The sequence below is a fragment of the Serpula lacrymans genome (assembly GCF_000218685.1).
Source record: "Serpula lacrymans var. lacrymans S7.9 unplaced genomic scaffold SERLAscaffold_10, whole genome shotgun sequence".
In the NCBI taxonomy this organism is placed as follows: domain Eukaryota; kingdom Fungi; phylum Basidiomycota; class Agaricomycetes; order Boletales; family Serpulaceae; genus Serpula; species Serpula lacrymans.
The window spans coordinates 367,364-382,729 of record NW_006763299.1 but is presented as its reverse complement, the minus strand read 5'-3'; the positions used below and the strand labels follow the sequence as shown (position 1 = coordinate 382,729).

Genomic DNA, 15,366 nt, shown 5'->3' with positions numbered 1-15,366 from the left:
ATCTCTCACATGCCTTTATCTAAGACTCAGTTGTCTGACTTACCAGATCCATGTCAGCACGCGCCATTCACCCGAAAAAGTAGCTCGCTGCGCACCGCAATCCTGACAGTCATCAGTGCATCCTCTCTGCTTTCGTTGGTGCATCGGGAACCAGGCGGCTTGCCCTCTTTCTTCTCAAGCCGACACTGCAACGATAATCCTAGTATCCTCGGTGCTCTGCCCCCCAACGTGAATTCCAGCGCATGTCCTCAGTTTGAAGCTCTTTATCCCGCTAAACATGTCCTCCTTGATGCCGAGCTAGAGTCACTCTATGCGACCGAGGATTTCAAGCTCAAAACGTACAAGTCTTTCTCCGGCGCTATTCAAATCCCGTACTGCTTTTACTTTGTTTCAGATCCTACCTCGGTTTCGCTGAATGTGGTGTTGATCTTACAGAACCGAGTCCTATGATGACAATGGCCCAGTTGGAGAGGATCCGAGATGGGAAACCTTTCAAGTACTACACAGCTACTTTCAGTCCACATTTCCTCTTGTGTACGATCTTAAAGTTAGGCTATCATTAAATCTTCCAGTCCAATCATTTTACTAGGTACGAGAATCTGAAAGTAACCAAAGTCAACACATACGGTCTTGTATTTCATTGGCAAGGCTCGACCAACGCCAAGCCCATTCTCATAACAGCCCATCAAGGTACTAACTTTCTGTCGCTGTCATGTGTTAAACTCAAGAGATTGACCAGATGTTGTCCCGGTTGACCCGACTACAATTGACCAGTGGGAACACGAACCGTATTCTGGACTTTATGATGGTATTTGGGTCCTTCTAAGATTCTAATGCCGTCATGAGGGAATAACCAATGAGCAGGTACATGGATTTGGGGCCGTGGTAGTAGCGACGATAAGTCGGACCTTATCGAACAACTGTGCGATTGTTACTACCTGGACAGCTATGATTCCGACTAATCACAATTAGTTAGCATCACCATAGATTCCCTTCTAAGCAAGGGCTTTGCTCCAGCCAGGACCGTGGTCCTTGCATCCGGTTTCGATGAAGAATCCAAGGGTACGGAGGTCAGTCTATTCTAAAATTGTGGCTAAAAATATTTTTTCATCGATCTATAGGGAGCAGGTCACATTGCGGGATACCTAGAGACCACATATGGACGAGATGGATTTGCCATGCTCGTAGACGAAGGAGGTAGGTTCTGGATATTCTCTCTTGACGTGAAATCATTCAACGTCTACCAGGATCGAATGATATACCTTTCGGAGGAGGAGTTATGTTTTCTTCACCTGATATATCAGAGAAAGGTTACTTAGATGTTAAAGTCGAAGTGTCCACTTCAGGCGGCCATTCTAGCGTTCCTCCCCCTCACACAGTAGGCCATTTGCTCCAAAATTCGTGACGGCTCTATGCTAAGGTCAGACTGCAGGGTATTGGAATTCTCTCTCGCTTGGTCACAGAAATCGAAGATCACCCTCACGAATCCCAGCTATTGCGTTCCGGCACTCCATTCGCATCCATCCAGTGTACCTCGACCTACGGACCTACTTATCCTAATGATATCCGGCGTCTTGCCAAAGAAGCACTCTCTGACGACGCAGCGCTCAAACAGTTGGAGGAGGAGCTCCTTGCAGCATCTCCGTTATATAGCGCCATGTTTGGTACTACACAAGCTGTCGACGTCATTGAAGGTGGTGTGAAAGTGAACGCCCTTCCAGAGCGGACATCTGCTATAGTAAACCATCGTATTGCGGAGCACAGGTAGTATCCCTCGCCTGAAACGCACAGGTCCCGACTAAATGCAACTATCAGTTCAGTGGCAGAATTACAAGAACATCTCGTTGACGTTTTATCTCCTACGGTCAGAAAATTCAATATGACGCTCAACGCATTTGGACATATTGCGATTCGTGGAAACGAAAAAGCTGGAGTCGTCACCCTTTCTGATGCTTTCAACACTGCGCTAGACCCTTCTCCAGTCACGCCTCTTGAATATGGACCTTATTCGTTATTGTCGGGAACTATCAAGGCCACTATAGGAAGTTCTACTTTTTACAATACCACTGGGGTGGTTATCGCCCCTTCTCTTTCCTTAGGTATGTTACCTACTATCATGCTCTAGATATTTACTATGTTTATGATTATGATGCTAATCTGTTTGTGTTCCTTGAAAGGCAATACTGGTAGGTTTACGATTTTTAGACTCTTGTTTTCTGATGCAGGGCTAATGAATTCCTTTTGTATCCAGATACCAGATTTTACTGGAACCTCACTCGGCATATATTCCGATACTCGCCAGGAGCTGCCACTGATGTCTATGCTGGTATTCATACGATCAACGAAGGTCTGTTATCTGGTTCATCTCTTCGGGATATGTGTTGATATGGAAGGAACAGCGAGACGCGCGGAAAGTGTCATCGAAGGAATTCGTTTCTTCACCAAACTAATCTTGAACAGTGACGAATCCCTTTCGTTATGAGTTAACTAACTACTAGGCAGCCGCAGGAGTCTAGTAAAGTAGAAGGGGGCCACACGTTGAATAAGCGAAGCGGAAAAATGCATATTTCTATTTGAATGGCTCCCAGTGCATGTGCGATTCTCAATCTCCAGTCCAACCAAGTCTTCTCAAGTCTTTCCTACACTCTTCGCTCTCTCTCTGAACTCTCACCCAGTCATCCACGACTTGTGCAAAACCTCCTCGTGGTCCATCAACTAGCTGCAGCAGTCGTTCATACTCTGCGATTTGCTTGTCTACATTTCTCTCCTCTTGCTCCAGTCTACGTTCGTCCTTCTTCAACTTCTCATGAGCCCCTGAGAGCGCCCGAATCATATTTGCCTGTGGGTTCGCCGATGACGTGAATCCATAAAGGGCCTGATTCGAACTTGCACGAATTAATGAGAGTTTCAGTAGTGACACTTCGATTGTTGTTGCAAGCAACTCGTTGGATGCGGTCCGTGAGCTTTCCATCTTTGGGGTAAGAGATGTAAGAGACTGCATCAGCTCTTCGTGCAGCTGTGGATGTGTCTACGAGGAGGGAGAGGGGGGACTGTGAATAATATCCTCCTGCAAGGACGAAGGATGTAATCACCTCGTTTATCTCTGTCACGAGCTTATGTATGCGGTCCGACCGACGTTTGATTTCTGCAGTATATTCATCCATTTTTTCACGCTGGTTCATGATTGTTTCAGGTAAAATTGTAGCTCTTTGGACTGGATCGTCGTCGAGGACCTCTGATACATCATTGGCAAGTACATATTTGTGATTAGCTTCAGGTTATATGTTCACGGGTGTGGAAGAAGACATGCACCTGCTGGGCTCCAATAAAAGTCTGCGATGTCCTTCATAGTCGACCCAAGTGCATCCTCAAGGCGGTCCATCGACGGTGTATCAAGCTGAATGTAACATTCAATATTCATCACAACAGAGAAACGATCCGCTACTCACCAGCATGCTCGTATGAACAACCCTCTGGACGTCAGCTTTCGTCAACGCACCAGGAAATCGCACGCTTTGTTCAGTCACTGTGAGCTCATCATTAGTTTGAGAATTCGATGGTTCTCCAACGGGGTGCAGCGAAGCGATTGTCAGACTATCTACAAGTTGCTTGAATGGTAACCGATCAACAAAATATGGCGGGAATCAAGGGGTCTGAGCCATACCTGCAGGGAGTCGTCGTCTGGATCATCTTTTAGAGCCTCGCGAAGATGGTCCCGTAAAATGCGAGCGCGGGTGTGATCGTTGTCCTGGCTAGACTTTCATAACCACCCACTTATTATCCCAATGAGCAGAAATGGACTACTCTTACTACTCACTGAACAGTCTGAACTGGTGTGCTAGTAGTCATCTCTGATCGTCCAAAGAGTATGAAAGTTCTCAGGCTAAGTGGTACGACGTCCAGCCCGAGTGCCTGATAGCTATAGATTGAGTTGCAAGTAAACAAGAGGTTGTCGGAATATTCCGGTGGGGATTTTATCCAGTGTTTGATCTCTGGCATTCCTGGTACCTTCTATGTGTATTGTTCACATCAAAATTAAACCGTGAAACCTCCCTCCACACCAGGCGTACTGTCGGGCACAACTAACAGTCTATAGTGTGATTGGTGTGACATTGTAAGTACGCATAACTAAATCGGAACTCGGTCTGGTGCCATTCTGTGTCTCTAATTGTGAATTGAGACGTAACCTACAGTACCAGAAATACAAAACATAACACATGTCCAGTAAATTTGAATCTTAACCAAATGTTTGACTCTACAGAACAAGTCAGATTAAATGTGCAGTTGAAAGAATGGAAATAACACACCGAGCGTGCACTGCGCTTAATCTTTGATAACCGCCATTCATCCGGTTTTTCATACTTATTGAATAGTGGCTCTATTTTCTCTTGTCGTTTCCTTTTACTGATCTTGTTAGCATCCGCCACTTTGAAGAATTGCGGCGCAACCTCGACGAGCCATTTTGGTTCAACAGCCGTGACATTGTGACAGTACTCGCGTGTCGTCAATACCAATTCATGGTACACAAGCCACTCGGGATTTCTGTTGAAAAGAGCTGAGGATGGGTGGATATAAACTGGCGTTCCTTCGACGAGTGTCTTATAGCCCTCTTGAGGGTCTTTCTTTGCTGCGTTACGGAAGAAACCAGAACAGATGGCTCTTCGAACACGATTGTAATCCTTGCCAGCTGACACAATATCATGCTTGTAGCTGAAGTAAATGTCAGCTGAAGTCAAGCGACCTAGAATATACATTAAAACCTACCGATCCATGATTCCCAGCAGTTGCTTCCTGACATCCTGAGCTCGCCTCATGCTTCTTGCCTGTATGAAATTCTCATAGCACCATGGGTTCGAAAAATTGGCTCCCTTCCATCCGTTATACACTGTCAAGAGCGTAAGATGGTCTCCTTCAGGCTGATGGAACTTGGCTTTTTTAGAATCTGCTTGGCCTTGTTTCTCCTTTGGTCTGTAGAAAACGCTCTGTACTGATAACATGGCGACGATAGAAAGTATCTCTTCGGAGCATCCCAGTTCCACTGACGCAATCAACATTTTTGCCAGTGGAGGCTCCATAGGAAAGTCGGCCATCTTACGACCTAACCTAGTCAAGAGACCTTCATCATCCAGAGCTGAAAGAGCATACAATGCTTCCAAAGCAGTAAGCATTGTTTGTGCAGGGGGTGGGTCCATGAAATCAAAGCTAAGAAGATCGTTGATACCCATGGCTTTCAACATCAAGATAGTATGCGCAAGATTTGTCCGTTGAATATCTGGAATGGATGTAGGAAGCATCTCGTTACGATAAGCTGCTTCTGTGAAAAGACGATAACATTTGCCCGGTCCTGTACGCCCGGCACGTCCAGAACGCTGCCGCGCTTGTGCTTGGGATATCGGCATCACTACAAGGGAGTCCATACCCAATCTCGGGTCGTATGCATTTTGCTTTGAGAACCCAGGATCAATCACATAGTATATGCCTGGGATCGTCAAACTAGTCTCCGCTACGTTTGTTGCAATCACCACTTTACGAGCACCAGGAGGAGTGGGTTCGAATACTCGAGATTGGACTTCTGATGGGAGAGCGGAGTAAATGGGAAGGATAAGGAGATCAGGGACTTTGGGACCCAAAGCCTTCATACGTTCGTATAGAATCTCACAAGCAGTATCGATCTCTTCCTGTCCAGTTAAGAACAGGAGGATGTCACCGGGGGGTTCTGAAAGATGAATCTGCATAACCGTTATTAGAGATGCGTCGAGATAGTCGGTTTCAGGTTCTTTAGTATACAAGATCTCAACAGGGTATGTTCGGCCTGGAATGGTGAAGATAGGACAGCCAAAGAAGTACTTGGAGAATTTCTCGGCATCCAATGTTGCTGAGGTGACAATGAGCTTCAGATCAGGCCGACGTTTAACAGCCTCTGAAAAAATTATGTGAATAATCATACTAGAATCAATCTGAGGGTGACCCACTCTTCAACAGACCAAACAAAACATCGGTGGCTATCGTACGCTCGTGTGCTTCATCCAACATGATAACTGAGTATGAGCTACAGAGAGGGTCGATTACACACTCTCGCTGCAGCATACCATCCGTCATGTACTTGATTTTCGTTTCTGGACTAGTGCAGTCTTCAAAGCGGATCGTATACCCCACTTCCTGGCCAAGACGGCAACCAACCTCCTCCGCCACACGTTTGGCAACTGACATGGCGGCAACACGACGGGGTTGGGTACACCCTATACGTCCTCGGTCTGCGAAACCAGATTCCGCCAAATATTGCACCATTTGAGTCGTCTTGCCTGATCCTGTGTCACCGACAACAATCAGGACTTGATGCTGCAAAGAAGTATAAGATTATATTGTAGACAACCTATCAAAAAAGGCTACGTACTTCTCCTATAGCTTGCAGCAAAGGATCTCTCAGCTTGTATATGGGTAAATTCTTACGCTGATCTTGTATACTGAGATTTGTGATTTCACCGTACGTTGTGGCCTTGTTGAATGTCTGCTCTCTCCATTTGGGCACCTCTCCTGCCTTTTGACCTCTCAAGTTCCCCCTCAAATCTTGAGCAAACATTTTATCTGTGTCTTTGGCCATGGGGTCCAGCCACGGTGCGCTGAAATCGCGGGCTTCCGAATCGGCTTGTTCATTAGCTTCCTGTTGCCGAAGCTCACGCCTTTCTTTGGCCAGAGATGCACCTGCAAGCGCAGCTCTATTCAACGAACCATCTGGAGCCTTGACAATCTTGACTGGGCTCAGATCCAAAGTCCGTTTCGTTTGTCCAGCAAGGAATGGCGGCTCATCCTCCCTAATCTCCACATCTAGCTCCTCCTCAACCTCAGCATGAGCCATTGGATTACTGATATCTTCATCTAAATCTGGATACTCTGATGCATCTATTGCACCGGATGATATGAGTTGTTTAATTTCCCATCTCTCGGGTGACGTCAGTCTTTTAGCGGACCGTACAGGTGCCTGGTCACTAGAACGAAGTGGTAGTGCGTTGGCGCCAGAAGAAGCCCGAGCAGCGTATTTCCGCTCTTCTTCTATTTCTGCTTCAGACTTGATGCGAAGGTGTGGTGTGAGGTCACGGCCTGACGCTTGATCGACGTCCTTCATGGATAGACCAACTCTGGTGCCTGCGACGCTCATCACCTTGACCTTCACAGACTGACCACGGCTCAGAAGGTCCGAGGCAGAATTTGCGCGTGCTCCCTGTTGTATATTAGAAACATGTACCATACCTGAACGCGAGTTAGCCTCCAGCAGCTTCTACGCATATAATAGCGACGTTACCTTCGACTCGACCCGCTATCCCTTCCAGCTGAACAAAAGCACCAAATTCTTTCAGGCCTGATATGCGGCCATTGTATATTTTGAATAAGACAGGCCGATCGTCCACTTGAGTTCTACCGCTGCTCTCGTTTCTCCACGACGAGTCATGTCTCCTGTCACTATATCCACTACCTCTTCCTGAACTTGAATCCAGACGCCTTGGAGGAGACCTGGACCTCTCTCTGTTTATCCGCTGTCTCTTTGGGGATCTCTCATGCTCCGCTGGCCTGGCCTTAGTTTTCTTTACCGCACCTTCAAACTGGGCCATTAGATCGTCTACTTCTTTCATAAGGATGTCCTTCGTTATTTCTGGTTGCAAATCTGCGTTGGGTAGAGCAAGACCTGGGAAAAGTCGCTTTTGCTTTTCGGTTTCAGCAAGGACAGCCTCGCCATCGACGACCTTGCTTTCACCATTTGCGAGGATCGCAGATTTCTTCTTATGTTTCGGATGCAGGCTTAGGATAAGACGATCCATATTTTCGATGAAAGACTCTGAAAAGTCAGCATCGGCATCTTTGAGCTTTGTTTTGAAGTCGAGGAGGCTGTTTGAGGCGTCGTGGAGGGAGATGACATATTCGGCGATAGTTTTATCATTCAGACCAATGTGGTTATCGATTTCTTGGGTGATTTTTGCAAGGAGAGACAGGAATTCGAGATTGTAAAGGTCATTCTCAGTCATTGTCGATGTACAAGCAGAAGAGAGCTCTGATGACTAATCCGACCAAGCCCTAAGTTATGAATCATCTACCTTTTAGTGCGATCATCTTTCTAGTTCAAGTACAGCACGCACATGCTGTATGGATAGCAAAACTCTAGGTTCTCTCCGGCGTGCACGCACCTAAAGTCACGGAAAGGTTACAACGTCTGATATGGTATATTGATTCTTGGCCCTCGCGTATAATGACGGTACTTTGTATTTTTTTCTTATGAGACAAGACCAGCTTACAAGACCACCTAGCCTATAAAGCGCCTGCTGGGTGATTGTTCTGTCATAACGACCTATAATCTGTTCAAGGATTGGTTGAACCTTTAGTATCGCCTACGACCTCTACTAATAAAAAATGAGAGTTTTCCGTTCGACTCGGCCGCTCAGCGCTCAGACTACAGGTGCTATCCGGTTTGTGGTCGAATCCGGCGTATTAATGACGAGTAGTATGTCCATTATTCTGTGTGTGTACATCGCAGGCAGTGTGATCAGCCCTATTGCGATCGATGTACCTGTGCAAATGATTGTGAGTGTAAATACTCTCTGACCTCACGCTAATTCACTTTCAGACCCTTACTCTAGTGCTTATTAATATCGTCGTGCGTGTCGGGAGTGGTTGATCATTGTGATCATTGGAATTATGTTTTGCCCACTGCCTCAGACCATATATCGATATCACCAACAGGTCCTCTCGCTGCATATCCAGTAGTTTGTCCGTAAAAACACGATTTGGAAGCTCCACGACTATGGCAGCGAGCACCGGTGAGGGTTGCTAGCCAAATGCAAGACCTATTTGTGACATACAGCATGGACTGGGTGCGATATACAGCATCTTCTGCGTCCCACCTCCACCAAGCAAATACGATAGCGGTAAGACCTTCCTTAATATCGGTTTCCAAGACCTGCAAATATGTTTACAGTGTTTTATAAACGCCCGATGATGTAATAAATGGCCGAGTTACTCGAAAAGAATTAGTCCTCTACGTTTATCGACACCTTGCATGACACCTGCCTCGACTCAGCCTAATCAAGGTAACATTCCAGTAAAAACATGCTGCCCAGAAATATGTGTTAATTGGGCAGTGCAACTCACAGATGTATAAAGCTGACATGTTGTACCGATTTCCTCAAACTTGTAGGCTATACATTGTCGATCGTCGCAATGGCTGAACCCCCGATTGCTCAGTCACCTTGACATCTACATGGATAGAATGTAGTTCATATGGTAAGTTTGTTATTCCTCTCTAATTTCCTATTAAGCATGTGATCTCTTGTCAGGTGCTAAGTAATTATACTTAATTCACCTGAAAACGCCAGCCTAATTATCACCGCGAATCTAGTTTTGTGCTTTTCTGTTGTTGTTTTTTCATGCTATTGAAACGGCACGGGGAGCAACGTCGCAAGTAAACTGTGTTCAAAGCTTTCAACCAAAGGATGTAATATTGATTGATCCCCATTTCCTCAGAAGTTCGAGCAGAATACTCCTCATTGCAAGCATCATTTTATTTACAACAGCCACTGCACATGCAATCCTATCGTTCTTACAGCTGCTCCAAGCATTCACCGACCCGATCATTGCGTCCCAGCCTGAAACAGAAGACGCGTATCTTATGTTTAACCCTTTACTTGTCGCCAATTTCACGTTCTATATTGTGAATGTTAGTTGGGTGTTGTCATATACATCCGAATATTGGCCTCAAATCCCTTTTTTATCCAGGCAGTGGTGCAATACTTGTTGTTGGTAAGGAGCCGTAGGTACATGCATAGCCAAACTGATTCACTCGCACTCGTTTAGATATGGAGGTTGTACGTAGTATTCAGTCATCGATGGAAGGTATGCATATTACCGGTGAGATTATTTTTGATTTTGGTTTTCATCCCTCTTACAAAGTGGTCCCAGATAATTACTTTGGTGGTCGATATAAGTAGGCATTGTCCTTCATGAAAGTAAAACTCGGCCTAATATTTCTTAGTCTGTGCTTGCACAGCTGCATTCTATCTTTCTCAACCTGCAACTCCTCAAGTTTCATATTTACCGTCGCATTACTTCAAAGCATTCATGTTATCAGGCTGGACATTAGGTTTTTTCATAAATTTTGGTCTGACAGGCAGCATTGCATATCGTCTCTATCAAGTAGGCAAAAAGACTTTTGCTATAACTGGCCCAGATTACATAGGTATCGCGTTAATCGTGATAGAGTCGGGGGCTTTAATAACGGGCTGCACACTCGTCTTGGTTTGTCTGTACCTTGCTGGTAACGTGGCAGGTGTACTAGCGACTGGGGTAGCCGTACAAGTGAACGTGAGTTCTCTCTGAAGTTTGCAGTGTTCACTGGATTAAAAGCTTGAGCATGGTAGACAGCGACTCCACTTCTCATCATCGTACGTGTTGGTCTTGGAACACTCTTCAATCAGGATGTGTTACCTATCGCAAACAATCCCCAATCCGTCACCCTAAGGAGATATCAACGTCCACTAGATATCGACGTCCAAGTTGATGTTGTACAGTCCCTAGATTTTCCCAGTACATGCGATATATCTCCCCAGGGCAAACATAGACACCTACAAAGCACGGCTTTTCATTCGACACACGTTCTGGATTTGGGTCAGTCCAGTTTATTCTTAGGCATACCATACATGTCTCACATCATTCTCAGCACCCCCCTCCAAAACCCTTCGTCGATCTGCAAGCGCCTGCACCATCTGATTCACCAGATAGCAAGTTTCAGTGTTCAAGCTAAATTAACCAAATGCGCTAAGCAGACAGTGGGCAACTGCTTTGAGAGCATCGGGAGTCAAATTAATGCCACGCTTTTCTTAACTCAACACACTCGTCTATTACTGTCACATTGATTGCTTTAATTTCATCTGTATTTTATGAAGTGTACTCATAACCAGTCAATTTGGAGAGGGCCGACAGAGGACAAACGTCCATAGATGTAACTATTGTTTCCATTTTTATGATAGAGTATGTTGGCTGGAGTATATCAGCCTATTTCGTCAACAAGGACCTTGGTTATATCGATCTCAATTGTCATATCAATAATTAGGTCGGCAAGGGAGGGTAGACCTCGGTATCGACTACTGTACAGGCAAGCGTAATTGTGTGATATGAAAGGACAGTACATTTACCAATACCCTCGAAGCAAGTGTATCAAATGAGCTTGGACTCATCGGCATTGAGAATCAATGTTGTAAAGAATCTAATAATCTCCACAAAGTTGTCGGCACTCATTGCTGCGCTAGAGATCAGACTCAGGCTGCAATCAAAAAAAGCATGTACATACCTTCATTCACAGTGTGAACACCACTGGGTAGGGAGCCCCCTACAGACCTCGAGTGCCCGTACCGGAAAATATGATTTGTGAAGTCCCAGTAGTACCGAGTATCTGACAGATTGGATTTAACAAGGACATGGTACCAAGTGGAAAGTAGCATACCAGTGTTACCCGACATGATGCCAGGGCTCACTACAATGTTATCGTTGCCCCCGATGTTCCTATGAGAGTTGTATGCTGCCTTGATCGAACCAGATAGAAGGTTGTATGGCGCGGCATCCCCATCAGTCGGGCTGATTGGTGCAGGTTTTAAGCCTGTACCCCAGGCATCACTCAAGTTTAACGATCCGTAGGCGGGAGCATTGGCCTCAGAAAGGGAGACACCAAAAGCACTGTAAGATAAATTGAAGTCGCCTGCAAGATATTGGAGCAGATCGGTGTCTCGGTTCTTAAGCTCATCGATGGAGCTACGATACGCGATTGAGTAAGCAAAAACGAAAGGTGTTCCTCATTCAACACCAACCTTTCTGTAGAGATACGGTGATTGACAACAGCCCACGCCTGTTCAGGGAGTGCATTTGTCTTGACTCCACCCTGAATCAAGTCGATGGCCTGTGTCGTACCAACCAGGCTCTTGAACTTCCGATTTTCGAAGAGAGTCTTCTCAGCTGCACTGAGCGCCCGATCAGAATATTCGGATTCTAGAATCTCTTTTTTCAAAGATGGGGGTAGGTCGGGAGCGTGCGCAGCGAGACATTGAACAGTTTTGTAGGTTGGTGAATCCCTGCTCTATTTCGAAAAAGTCAGCCACTGCAATGGATAATATAGGAAAAATCCGAATTTACCAGGTGAACCTCAAACGGATTTTGCTCAAATTCGACTAGAAGTTGTGCCAACATCCCAATACTCTGAGAAAGGAAGGTTAACGAGATACATAGATAGTAGAGGATCATGAAGCACGGTATGAGGAGGAGGAAGACTGGAATGACCGCCAGGAGAGGCGACATCAATCCGTACATCCAAGTAACCTTTCTCTCCAATTCCAGGCGTGGCGAAAACTTGACCGTACTGATCTCCGTATCCAGCTGGAAGCAGTCATTAACATAATATTATCCTTCCATAGCTGCAGAGACTCACACCCTTCATCGACGAGCATTGCAAATGAATCAGTACCATATCTCTCTAGCATTGCAGCCGCAAGGGATTGTGCACCCTGTACACAGTAGATGTCAGCGACGGTAGTCAAGCTCATGGCCATGAAAGTTATTTACATAAATACCACTGGCCTCCTCGTCAAATCCAAAAGCAAGAACCACGGAACGAGAGGGCTTGAAGTCTTGCTCTAACAAAGACTCGATGGTAGACCTTCGCTATAGGCTTAATACATGTTTAGCACGATAAGGAAAGGGAGTTACATTATGCCAATCAAACCACTCTTATCATCACAGCTTCCACGACCCCAGATGAGTTCACCTGTGGCCGATAAGAAAGACGTTAAGTGAGATTGAAGTGTAAGGAGGACTGACCATCGAAATAGCCTGAAAACGGTTCGTGCTGCCATTGGCTATATGTGGTTGGTTCAACGGGTACAACATCTAATGCCGTTTTTATATGAAATCCATCAATCACTATGATTTGGATTACAGACCTTGGTGTGCGGCAAGAAGTATGGGCTGAAGATAAGTATCTGAGCCTTTCCACTCATATAAAAGTCCATAAGTGTTGACTTTAGTCAATTCAAGAGTAGTGTGACTAATGAATAGTGGTAAATGGCCTTTGAGTCTTGGTGAACGTGAGATGTACGTACACTTTAGGGAAAGCTTGAAGGAGATAGTCGTGAAAGGCACTGAATTTCTCCCAGCGAGGATCTATTCCTACGGGTTCCATTTTGTCGTATGATTCTGTGCTAAAGTCATCACACGATAAGGTGATAAGCTGAAATTTTTGATTTACTTGACTCACGGAACCCGAACAGCTCCTCCGAGCCAGTCTACTGCCCTCATCTTGAAGTCCTCCGTACCATAGATTTTGCTCAAACTCTCCCAAAGTGCTTCATTCTTTTCAGGAATAAGTTCACCTGCCTGGGAGCAAACATTGGCCTTGACTGGGTGAAATTCACGAAAAGCACCCCGAGCAGAGAATGCGGTTGATGCGAGGAATACGAATGCAACCAGCACAGTTTTTACAGCGATTGACTTGCATTTGGACTTGGGTTTAGGATATCCTGCACCTGGTAGGAGTTCTGTCGCTGGTTGAGCTTTCTCCTTGGGGTCTGACATGATGATTGTCGTGAGAGGGAGAGATTGCGAACGGCGAACCGATATTCCCCATTTTGCCGTTCCCTTCAGACGCGTCACGACACGTCCAGGTCACGAGAACAGATCTCTTATTATAAGTTACAAGTACTGGCAATCATGCCATTACCTATACACTGGTTTTCTTATAATTGATTCCAACCCTTGTCGTAAATATTCAAGAGCAATGCAGATTATTAACTAGATCTTGTGTATTATACAACACTCCCTGACCGGCGCATCTCCTCCTCTTCTAATGTAGGTCGCTTCGGTGCAACAATGCTGCTGCGTCCAGAGCTCGCATACAACGCCTCTGCTTCACCAAGCTCTCCGGGAACATAGTCTTCCTCCGAACTCCTATGATAAACATTCCCTCGGCTCGAAGAGAACGTTGACGATGGGAGCTGCAGTAAGTGAGATGGAGTCCGCGTAAGATATAGACGATGGAGAGAATCTTCAGCAGCCTAGAAAAAAAAAGCCCCCAAGGCATATTAGATAAACCATTGCATATACAGAAAACACGCATACCCGGTACTCTGCCATCTTCAACGAGCTACCGAACCCTTCACCCAGTTTATCAGCACCAGAATAGATACCAACCACAAATATTGGCGAGTTGGAATAACGACCGGTTTCCTTGAGTAATCTATAGATATTGAGTTTAGAACGTAGTAGCGAAATTTAACACCTGGCGCATACCTAGATTTTGGCCGGTCACGGTTGAACTTGACAACCGTTTCTGTCAGGGCTCTTTTAGGGTCTCGAAATTTTATCATGCTACGCAAGTCCACATCCCGGCTGAGGAAAAAAGATTGCGCGAACTTTCGAGCAGAGCTCAATGAACGCTCTTGGTACACCATTGCGGTCAATGCTCGTGGTATTGACGCGAGGGCATCAGAGTGTAACAAAGCGGGTGAAGTGGGTGTAGTTGGCTAGGACCAAAGTGATTTAGCTGTGGGTACTCGTGATAATGATTAATGATGATTTGACTCGTACCTGTCTATGCCATCGCAGCAGCGACGCTGCACCCATCTCATGTGCTACACCAGCACAAGTCAAAGGCCCCACATGAGCACTGACAGCAGCTTTCAAAACCCGTGTCGGAAGATGCGGATAGGACGCGTGAATATATTCCGAAGCAAAAAGGCCCAATAGAGAGTTTCCGATGGTAGCAAGGTTAGCGTTGGTTAGAGGAGCGGGGCTAGTAGGGTAGAATTTGGCATGGAGGTTTAAAAAAGACTGGTGTGTGCAAGCTCGTCGAACTTCGTCGGCAGAAGTCAAGACGGTACCAAGGCCTATTCGATGCGCGAATGCAGTCAAAGAGGATGTCGGTGGAGGTTGTAAAGCAGCCCATGACTCTGCGTCAAAGAAATGAGGTTTTCTTGAGTCGCCTCTGAAGATGGCCTCTTTTGGTGGGAACTGCTTTAACTGAGAGGTGGATACAGCTAGCTTTGAAGCCGTGGAATATAAACGTTTTGATGCATGACCCATTTGCACTTTATGAACGAATGCAAGTGCTGTTTCGACACCCTTACTGTCGTCGTCCGAGTCCGTGGTCGGTGCAAACACGCCAAAAATTTGGACAGTCGCGAACTCGGCAAATCCCGCTTCCTAATGGGGTCTGGGTCCAACTCGAACTCTACATTGTTGTCTGCTGCAGTGTTAGAATAACGAGTTGTATAATAGTACATTGTTGTAACAGAGCTAGAGATCCTATGGCATTACATTTTCAGAATCATGGCTTGAGCG

The 15,366-nt window shown here is 45.8% G+C and overlaps 6 protein-coding genes across 6 annotated transcripts; 1 reads left to right on the top strand and 5 right to left on the bottom strand.

The window, feature by feature from the left end:
* Positions 1 to 9: 9 nt before the first annotated feature.
* On the top strand, positions 10 to 2,482 carry SERLADRAFT_440192 (uncharacterized protein; the record flags this gene model as incomplete). The annotated part of the gene is made up of 13 exons (XM_007320651.1): positions 10 to 371; positions 436 to 534; positions 590 to 690; positions 740 to 808; positions 865 to 922; positions 977 to 1,070; positions 1,122 to 1,197; positions 1,248 to 1,378; positions 1,433 to 1,764; positions 1,816 to 2,099; positions 2,178 to 2,186; positions 2,252 to 2,347; positions 2,400 to 2,482. The coding sequence occupies 13 exons, from the start codon at positions 10 to 12 to the stop codon at positions 2,480 to 2,482; spliced, it is 1,794 nt and encodes a 597-aa protein (XP_007320713.1).
* SERLADRAFT_472618 (uncharacterized protein) lies at positions 2,455 to 3,030 on the bottom strand (the record flags this gene model as incomplete). The annotated part of the gene is made up of 1 exon (XM_007320650.1): positions 2,455 to 3,030. The coding sequence occupies one exon, from the start codon at positions 2,999 to 3,001 to the stop codon at positions 2,603 to 2,605; it is 399 nt and encodes a 132-aa protein (XP_007320712.1).
* SERLADRAFT_472616 (uncharacterized protein) lies at positions 3,022 to 3,954 on the bottom strand (the record flags this gene model as incomplete). Its single annotated transcript, XM_007320649.1, has 6 exons — positions 3,022 to 3,028; positions 3,093 to 3,235; positions 3,313 to 3,397; positions 3,450 to 3,608; positions 3,665 to 3,752; positions 3,818 to 3,954. Coding segments are annotated over 6 exons (513 nt in total), but the record flags the coding sequence as incomplete, so codon positions are not given.
* Positions 3,955 to 8,757: 4,803 nt separating this feature from the next.
* Positions 8,758 to 10,144, bottom strand: SERLADRAFT_394945 (uncharacterized protein; the record flags this gene model as incomplete). The annotated part of the gene is made up of 10 exons (XM_007320648.1): positions 8,758 to 8,915; positions 8,966 to 9,077; positions 9,141 to 9,180; positions 9,231 to 9,270; positions 9,379 to 9,448; positions 9,511 to 9,703; positions 9,763 to 9,786; positions 9,841 to 9,894; positions 9,946 to 9,970; positions 10,019 to 10,144. 5 exons carry the CDS (start codon positions 9,619 to 9,621, stop codon positions 9,069 to 9,071), a joined length of 270 nt encoding a protein of 89 aa, XP_007320710.1.
* Positions 10,145 to 11,059: 915 nt separating this feature from the next.
* Positions 11,060 to 13,614, bottom strand: SERLADRAFT_472608 (uncharacterized protein; the record flags this gene model as incomplete). The annotated part of the gene is made up of 13 exons (XM_007320647.1): positions 11,060 to 11,282; positions 11,333 to 11,434; positions 11,486 to 11,790; positions 11,847 to 12,112; positions 12,169 to 12,231; positions 12,284 to 12,408; positions 12,461 to 12,536; positions 12,595 to 12,688; positions 12,739 to 12,796; positions 12,850 to 12,918; positions 12,972 to 13,075; positions 13,131 to 13,229; positions 13,286 to 13,614. The coding sequence occupies 13 exons, from the start codon at positions 13,600 to 13,602 to the stop codon at positions 11,200 to 11,202; spliced, it is 1,761 nt and encodes a 586-aa protein (XP_007320709.1).
* Positions 13,615 to 13,767: 153 nt separating this feature from the next.
* SERLADRAFT_472605 (uncharacterized protein) lies at positions 13,768 to 15,175 on the bottom strand (the record flags this gene model as incomplete). Its single annotated transcript, XM_007320646.1, has 4 exons — positions 13,768 to 14,081; positions 14,146 to 14,263; positions 14,317 to 14,549; positions 14,614 to 15,175. The coding sequence occupies 4 exons, from the start codon at positions 15,106 to 15,108 to the stop codon at positions 13,833 to 13,835; spliced, it is 1,095 nt and encodes a 364-aa protein (XP_007320708.1).
* Between the last annotated feature and the right edge of the window lie 191 nt (positions 15,176 to 15,366).